An 8,946-nucleotide genomic window follows, 5' to 3' on the forward strand; every position below is an offset into this window, starting at 1 on the left:
CAGGAGCAACGTTGCTACTGTGCTTGCGTTGGATTAGCACCGTGAACAAAGCCAAGCACGCGCTCCATTGTGCATCCCTTGTGTGTGTTTTAGCTTGGCTGGCTCTCTCTTGTCAGCAGGACAATTGCGCTTACTGCAGTGGCCCGCCCTCGCCGCTAGAGGGCGCCGTGTGGGGAGGCGCATGTTTTTGCAACAACGGCCGGGAGCGAGATAATTCATGTTTTTTTATTTGAACCCCCGAACAGCTCGCTTGGGGAACGATTTCAATGAATTTTAATTCAAAACAAATTCACATAATTAAATCCGAATCCGCAAGTGAACGCCTATTTTTAAAAACGTGGGAAAACCTCGTCCCGTGACTGGTCAAGCGGCCATTGACGGAGGCCGCACTGTCCTTTCACAATTGGCCGAGTGGCTTTGTCGCTCACAATATTAGGCCAATCAAAGAGCGTTTTGCGGGGAGAGGGGGAGGGGGCTGACTCGAGCTCCGGCCTATTGGTTGTGACGCACGTGGTCACGTGTTGTTTGTGCTCGGGCCTGTGGACTTGTGTACAAGAGGAGAGGAGAGCGCGTTGCTAGCAACTAGCCGCAGAAATTCGCTCGAACGTGGCCATGCTGCACACGGTAGGCTTCATTTCTTATAACAAGGCCCAAGTGCAATCGCCGCTTCTGTCGCGCAAGGGCAAAGGGACGCGTTGATTCTTTGACCCGCACCCTCCCCAAAAACTCTAACCCCCCCCCAAAAAAAAACAAAACAGCTGCTCCGGAGAATTGTGCAAAATCTGAGCTGCGCGTTAGCTGGCCGAGCCTGGCTCGGGAGCACAAGAATGGGGTCGTGGTCCACTTGGATTAGCTTGCGAGTCAAGTGACCTTTGAATGCGCTCCCGGATGGCGAATTTCACAAATTATCAGGAAGGAAAGGCGGCGATGTTGCTGCTGGAGACTCAGCAGAGGAACGTGGGGTCCAAAGCTCCCGCTGCAAACGTAGACGGCCCGGTCGGGGAACCCCCTTCCCCGTTAATTAACGTCAGCGGCGCGGCTGCAGGCGGAGGAGGAGGAGGAGGAGGCGGCGGCTCTCGTTCCCATCAGTTTCCGCCCTCCTACCACCACCTTGAACCGTATCACTATGAGCTGGCGTCGCATCATCATCATCATCACCACCACCACCACCATCATCACCTTCATCACCATCTCTCCGCCGACGTCGCCGAGTCCCCAGGCAGGAAGTCGTCGTCCCCGGTAGATTGCGGCGCCGCTCCCCTCCCCGCCGCCGTCGGCTCGTCCGACCCGGCGGACGACGTCCGAAAGTGCGGCTACCTGCGCAAGCAGAAGCACGGGCACAAGCGCTTCTTCGTGCTGCGGGCTTCCAGCCACCTCGGCCCCAGCCGCCTGGAGTACTACGACAGCGAAAAGAAATTCCGGAGCGGCTTGCGCGGGGGAGCCGTGGGCCCGTCCTCCCCCAAGAGGGTCATTTACCTCTACCAATGCTTCACCGTCAACAAGAGGGCCGACTCGAAAAACAAACACCTCATTGCCCTTTACACAAAGGACGAATACTTTGCTATTGTGGCGGAAAACGAGCAGGACCAGGAGGACTGGTACGTGGCCGTCAGCGAGTTGATGAGCGAGGGCAGAAAGGGCCATCTCATTACGGACGATTTGGACGATGGCTATGGTACCGTCACCCCTGGTACCGTCTTCAAGGAGGTGTGGCACGTGAACGTCAAACCCAAAGGACTCGGTCAAACGAAAAACCTCACAGGCTTGTATCGCCTTTGCCTCTCATCCAAAACCCTTCACCTCGTCAAGTTGAACTCCGAGACCCCCTGCGTGAACCAGCACCTGATGAACATCAGGCGCTGCGGACACTCGGAAAGCTTCTTTTTCATCGAGGTGGGTCGCTTCTCGTCCATCGGGCCGGGGGAGATATGGATGCAGGTGGACGACTCGGTCGTGGCCCAAAAAATGCACGAGACCATCCTAGAGACCATGAAAGCCCTGAAGGCGTTCGCGGAGTTCCGGCCGAGGAGTAAGAGCCAGTCATCGGGCTCCAACCCCATGCCGTTTATTACTACGCGCCGCCACCTGAGCAATCTCCCGCCGAGCCAGACGGGCCTTCAGCGGCGATCCAGAATGGAGTCGGTTGTGGGAACTCCGCCGTCCAGTAAGAGCTCCGGCTCCAGCGGTTACCGTTTCCGCACATCCAGCGAGGGCGAGGGCACCATGAACCGGCCCTTTCGCTCCGCCACAGGAAGCCTGCTCCACCTCAACTCGGTGCGTCCTCATCACGGCCGCGCCGAGGGAAGCCTGCCGGGCAGTAGCGGCGCGGCTGCAGGAAACGCTGGCACGAGCGCTGGGGGCGGGCGCTACATGCGGGCTAACCCCGCATCGTCGGCCTCTACCTACCATGCGCGATCCGCCTCCCTCCCAGTTTCCCACTTCCCTTCCACCACAAGCCCCGTCAGCGTGTCCTCCAGCAGCGGCCACGGTTCTGTGTCGGACACCCTCACCCGCCCGTCCAGCGCCTCGATATGTGGCTCCCCATCCGACGGCGGCTTCAACTCTTCTGACGAGTACGGATCCAGCCCCGGTGACTTCAGATACTTCCGTGTACGCAGTAACACCCCCGATTCCCTGGGGAACACTCCGCCGATCAGAGAGGAGAACTGCCTAAGCGACTACATGGCCGTGGGCTTGAACAGGGAGGTGTTTGGTACCGGCGCCGGGTCTGGGAACAACAGCGGCGCCGACACCCCGCGAGAGGAAGGCACGTCTACCACTGACGACGAGCGCTTTTCATCGACGTCGCTCAGGAGGAGGAGAAGCGGCGGGCCCGGGGTGGCTCTCTATCAGAAAATGACCCAAACTAATTTTTCATTAGAAGAAGGTGCAGATGTCCCGTTTGGTGCTAGCCTCCAGCGGGGCGGACCCACATCCTCTTCGTCATCTCTGCGCTCCGACTACAGTTCCTGCTCTGAGCACAGCCAGCAGAGCCGGCCCTCAACGCTGCCGCGGGCGGAGACCGGCGGTGAGCACCCTCCCCCGTCCTCCGCCAAGGAAGAAAGCGGCTATGTGCCCATGATGTCCGGGGTGGCCGTGTCGCCGAGGGACACGCCCCCGGACTACGTGCCCATGCATCCTAGCTTTCATCACGGTTCCCACGCCACGCAGTTTCATAGTCCGTCTTTGGGCCCCCGCTCAGCCCCCCGCCAGTCGCACCCCTCCGCCGACACCCACGGCTACATGATGATGCTCCCGGGCTCCGGGGGCAGCTCGTCCTCCCCCGTGCAGACCTCCCTCAGCCCCAACGGCGGACACGGCACGGCAGGAACGAGCGGGAGTGAAAGCATAGCTGAGAGACCTGAGAACGGAGAATACATGGACATGTCGTCCAGGGGCAGCGACGGTCGCAAGGTGGAAGGCAGCAGCGGAACCTACGCCGCTGAGGGCTTCTGGAGGTCTTACAGCCCTTATTTCTCTCTCCCTCGTTCTTACAAGGCCCCAACTAGAGATCGGCACGAGAAGGAGTTTGACGACTACGTTCTGATGAAGTCTCCCGCCAAGCCCGGCTACTCATCAGCCGTCACGGCTTCCTTTTCCCCACTTGAGAGGAGGAGCTGCAATTGCACTTCCACACCCTCGCACCCGCCGCCGCCTTACGGGGCTCACCACACGACAGCCGCGATGGCTGACCGGCGCGCGGTGAGACCCAACCGCCTTCCATTGGGCAGGAGAAGCTTCCACGGTCCGCTGCGAGTTAGCGAGCCATCCACCTCAGCCGCAATTACCTCCACCTCAGCCCCAACCGCCCGGACCTCATCTGACAGGCCCCCGAGCCCCGGAGAGTATATCAACATTGACTTTAGTGACCAGTACCCCCGGCAACAGCAGACCCTTGTCGACCCTCTATCCACCCAGAACGAAGCCCCCTCTCTGCCCTCCGGTGACAACCGTCAATCCCCCCCGTTACCCCAAACCGTTCAAGACTACATGAGTGTGGAGGTGAGCTGTGATCGTCAGGACAGCAACGGGTGTCTGGGTAAGTGCCAGTCACCCAGACCCAGCCTTGTGGCCCCTTGGAATCCACCCAGCTATATCCGACCCCTGGGTAGTAATCCTGGCGCTCCGGCCTTCCCTGAAGTCCCCGCTGGAGGTCACTGGAGGTCAGCGGGCGAAGGCTACACTGAAATGACGTTCAGCAGGGGCGAACGGACTCAAACGAGCCCCACTGACATGCTGCAGCATCTCTGTGTGATGGAGGGATGCTTTGGTCACAGTGCCTCCTCTTCCTCCATTTCCCCCACACTGCCCCCAAGAAGCCCAGGAAGGGCACCGACGTCGGAGCCAAAGGTCATCCGGCCAGACCCTCAAGGCAGGAGGAGACACAGCTCCGAAACCTTCTCTTCCACCACCTCCTCGAATTCAACACCCTCAGGAGGGGTGTCCTCCGCCACCCGCCCGACGCAAGTGGACAGCGCGACCTCAAACGTTTCACACGTGCCAGAAGGCCAGTCCTCCAGATGGGCGGGCTCGGTATCCTTCGACGGCGTCTGGATGTCCTTGGAAGGCCACGGGGACCCGTCACTTGTCCAAGCCCAGGTCGGCGCGTCGGATCCGAGCACAGGAACCAATACCTCAGCGTCCTCCTCGCCCGCGACCAGCAGAATGTACGGAAATGACACCTCTGTGGGACACCGGAACGGCCTCAACTACATGGTCTTGGAGCCGAGAGACGACTGGGGCCGTGCAAATGCCGCCCCTACGACCGGTCTCGGCGAGATTTCCATCGTGCCAGAAAACGAGGCCTACACCAGTCTAGACTCCGCCAAATCAGCCGGCGTCTCCACGACAACAAAGGGTGAGTACAAGCGTGCACGTGCTTGTGAAATGTAAACAGTTTGTGTGTACACGGAACGGTTTTTGAAATGTGTAAAGGGAACTGTCCCCCCCCCCCACAAGACTAAAATAACTGTGTACTGTGCTTTTATTAATCACATTCTCTAAACTTGCTGTTCCTCGAGATCTCGTTGATCTATTTTGGCTCTTGAAAGTGTGCGTAGCCACGTAGCTACCGCAGGAATTTTGAAAGCATCGCGTTATCTCTGAGGAATATACTTCCTCTCACTTAACGGCATAAACGTGACGGCGACACACCTGGTCCTTTACGGGTAAACGGAGAGGTTGACGGGCCCGATCCGCTCAAGCCGCCGTTTTCCCCTGTGGAGACTGCGAGGTGGGAACGGGTTCACCCGCAGTGGACAGTGGATTGCGGCAAGCGAGGGAGGTGAGGAAAAAGTTGTAAGAGAGTTGGCCTTGTTCCTCTCACGACTGGCGGCCATCTATATTTACACGTCTATTTCCGGGCTGATTTGAATTTATGGGTGTGTTTGTAACGACAGTCTTGAGCCCTCTCGAGGGGCCTAATGTGTTGGCTCACACGGGTATGCTAATCTGCGGAAATACATTTGCGACGATACAATTGCATTGTTTAGTGGCGGTGAGGTCGAACGTGAGTGCAGACAAGAAGAAAAAGACTTGAAAACTGTTCAGTGACTCAATTCCACCTTAGTTGAAACAAAAATTCTGCTGGCGTAATGCTAACACTTGATAGGAAACGCCATTGACAGGCTAACGGCTAGCATCCATTTGGTGGGAGTTTGAAGAAGTGGATATTTGAACCCAAATGGTGGCGCAACACATAGACTATTTGAAACTCTTTTGTTTGTCAGGACTTTTATCTGCTAACGCTAATAATTTCGCACACCAGAAGGAGCCCCTCTCTTTACGTTCTTTTTGGGAACGTCAGGACACGATTGGTCAAGAATTAAACGTCGAGTTTGGCGTTTGAGCCAGAGACACCTGTTCCTTGTTTTGTGTGGAAGGATTCTGCTGTAAACATGCTGAATTGTCAGGAACACGTCTCTCGTTTGCGGGGTCTAACCCGTCAGGTCGGCGGCGTGTTCCCCCCACCCCCGCGCGCAGCCCACGCACGTCGACGGCGGCCCCTGCGGTTCACCTTTGACCTTTGCCGTCGCTCCGCTGGGGGCGCATTCCAGCGGCGCAGCTTGTCAAAGCGGCCGCATTGAGGCGGCCCGTCGGCATTGTCGTCGCACAAAAGCCTCGCTTTCCGTGGAATGACCCAGCTGCCCGGCCGTCATCGGCGGGGTCACGCGGGCACCGGCTCGGCCCAAAGTCTGCCGGCCGCGTTCGCTCATTTCCCAAAGTTATAGTCTAGTCACAACAAGTTAGGGATTTTCGGGCTGTTCAGGGTAACCCCTGCCATATCAGAATTCAACCTGTAACGCGGGGTAACGACCTTTTGAAAACTTTTCGATGCCCCAGTGCTGTTTGCACAGCTTGCTCTTTATTGAAGAAAAACGGTAAGGAAACAAAAAACGTAATATGATATTCGTTCACGACTCGCGACCTGGCGCCCACGTCACTCACCGGAACAAACAAAAACACAAGTCACAAATGGTACAGCACGACGAGAGGTTCAAGACCCCAAGCGGACAAAAATAATACCAAGATTCTTCTGGAAAAATCAAAGGATCCATTTAGCGCCAACCCCCCCCCCCCCCCCCCCCCCCCGACATGGCTAATCTGTTTGTGTGTCCTCACAGACTGAGCGGCGGTGGACGCCTCCAACTACCGGACGGGGGATGTTCTGTTCCGGATGCAGAAGACAACCCAAGAGATGCAGTGGGGTGGGGTGGGTGATGGGGGGTCGCGGGGGGGGTCTTGAATCCCCCCCCCCCATCCAATTGAGCTGTCTCTCATTTTGATTTGTCTTTGTTTTACATGCAACCTGTCACTGTGTACGTCTTTTTGTTTTTAATTTTGCTCTCCGGCGCCATCGCCAGTGTTTTTGCTGCTCTCCCGCCTGAACACGCAGCAGTGTGGGGGGGGGGCTCTGTTGCACAAAAGCTTGTTAGCGGGTGCCCCCCCCCCCCTCAATCACCCCTCCATCCCTTCCTCATTCGGTATTCTAAAGGGAGGCATTACGGTGTAGTCTCTGTTTTATTGTTTATTCTTTTTCTTTGTTTTGACCCATCCAGGCTTGCTATGGTACTGTACAGTAATTACATTGTGGGCAAAGTCATTGTAGAGAATGTGTGTGTGTGTGTGTGTATATGTCCACTATATACATATTTTTTTTTGTTATTTGGGGCTGGGGGTACTCATTCACTTGACCTAAAATAGCTTCCCGATCCCAAAGAGGAAGTAAAATTTCCTTTCGTACAAGTTGCACATCTTATTTATTGAAGGTCCGAATAGTTCCGGTACATTTCTTAGCTCTTCGGCTACTGTATCCTTTTTGTGTCCTTTTTATGAAGCGGAAGAGCAGTTTTCAGTTATTTTTTTATTATTATTATTTTTATCCCATCCCCCCAGCCCCACCGCCTCCATGCAATCGCCACCCATATTTATTTTTTGATTTAAACGGTTCGTCACATTACAGTATTTGAAACTGGGCCGGCTCAGATTGGATTGGACTTCACAAGTGTCCTGATGTTAAGAATTTTGTGTGTGTGTGTGTGTGTGTGTGTGTGCGCGCGCACGTTCAGCTGGAAAGAATTAATATTTGTTTAATTATGTGGTCCAAGAGTGGACTCGACTGCATCCTTATGCAAGCATTGTTTCCCCCCCCCCCCATATTTGTATTTAAGTTGACGCCAGAGGACCGTTGCTATCCTATTTTATTTTTAATTTTTATTTTTTTGTGGTATCCAGGCAACCTGCAAACAAAGTGACAAATGCCTGGTGACTTTTTTTTGGGGTGGGGGGGAGGGTGGGAGGGGGCAGCATTTTGCAGTTGTTTGTATTGAGAAATTGGTTATTTTTTTTTGTAACTATATTACAGGATATATGCTGCTGTCTAGTACAGTTCAGGTTGATAGTGGGGCTCTGATCTGGGGGTGGGCACCTCCGACTAACTTTGCCCCCCCACCCCTCCCATTCCCGCAGTCGAATGCTGTTGATTCATTAGCATTCTCGTTGGTACGTTCTCCTGACAGTTCCTCCTATAAATAAGGGAAAGTTTGTGGCTTTTTTTTGTTTTTGTTTGTTTGTTTGTTTGTTTTTCCCTCCATGCCACCGATCTTTCGTTTTCTTTGCTGGCTCACGGAGGGGGGAATGCCGTCGGGCGTTTTATCGGAGGCCATTTGAGCGTCAGCGTAATGTTTATATTGTTCAAAAGTTTTGCTTTCCATAGAGCTATTGCAATAATAAAAAAAAAAAAAAATGTTCATCATCCGCACTTGTGCTTCCTCTTCTGTCCCGCGACTTCCGTGCGGCGTGCGAATCGGATCGCAGGTCGTCATTTTTGACTCGAGTGCCTCCCTTTTCGTTCAGCGGAATTTCCAGCGACGACCGCGGCCTGTTTGTTCAGCTCGGGTGGCCCACCCGGGGTCCCAAAGTTCGACTGTCTAAACAATCCAAAGTCCGCGTCGGTCATGCGAGCCGCTCAGCTGAGGGAAGTCTTTTTTTTTTTTTTTTTTGTTTTTGGCCTTGGCTGTGCGCAGTTCCTCGTCCACGTCGTTATCTCTGCGGAGATGAGCATTTACATTTTTTGCTCCGGGCTAATTGTTATGGTCGCCTAGAAAGTAAATACGTCACCCGGCACGCACGTCTTACTTCCGTCAAATATTTGTCCACCGGGTGCTGGAATTTTTTTTTTTTTTTTTTTTTTTTTTTCGGTGTGGACCAACTGGGATGTCAAAACAGCGTCAGGGAGGGCAGAAAATCAGATAGCAAGTGGTGCGTTCAGGGTCCTTCACAACGCAGGACCTTCTGTCGATGTACCGTTCGGCCCATTTGTCATTCCTCCTCGATTGTCATGTTTGTCGAAATCTTGATTGAATTTCCACTATGTGTTTTGCAAAACCTCTTTCCTCATTAAATGGAAGAGAAATGCCAGTAATCCGTCACAGCTCCTGTCCTATT

At 54.5% G+C, this 8,946-nt stretch overlaps 1 protein-coding gene across 1 annotated transcript; it reads left to right on the forward strand.

Annotated features, from left to right (window-relative positions):
• Nucleotides 1-538: 538 nt before the first annotated feature.
• Nucleotides 539-8,254, forward strand: LOC133494718 (insulin receptor substrate 2-B). Its single transcript, XM_061808805.1, has 2 exons — nt 539-4,858; nt 6,624-8,254. Exons 1-2 carry the CDS (start codon nt 877-879, stop codon nt 6,626-6,628), a joined length of 3,987 nt encoding a protein of 1,328 aa, XP_061664789.1. The 5' UTR covers nt 539-876; the 3' UTR covers nt 6,629-8,254.
• Nucleotides 8,255-8,946: the final 692 nt, after the last annotated feature.

This window comes from Syngnathoides biaculeatus, chromosome 21 (assembly GCF_019802595.1).
Source record: "Syngnathoides biaculeatus isolate LvHL_M chromosome 21, ASM1980259v1, whole genome shotgun sequence".
Lineage (NCBI taxonomy): Eukaryota > Metazoa > Chordata > Actinopteri > Syngnathiformes > Syngnathidae > Syngnathoides > Syngnathoides biaculeatus.

What these genes read in the sequence shown, in the direction of transcription:
- LOC133494718 (XM_061808805.1), top strand. Translation starts at nt 877, where the DNA reads ATGCGCTCCCGGATGGCGAATTTCACAAATTATCAGGAAGGAAAGGCG.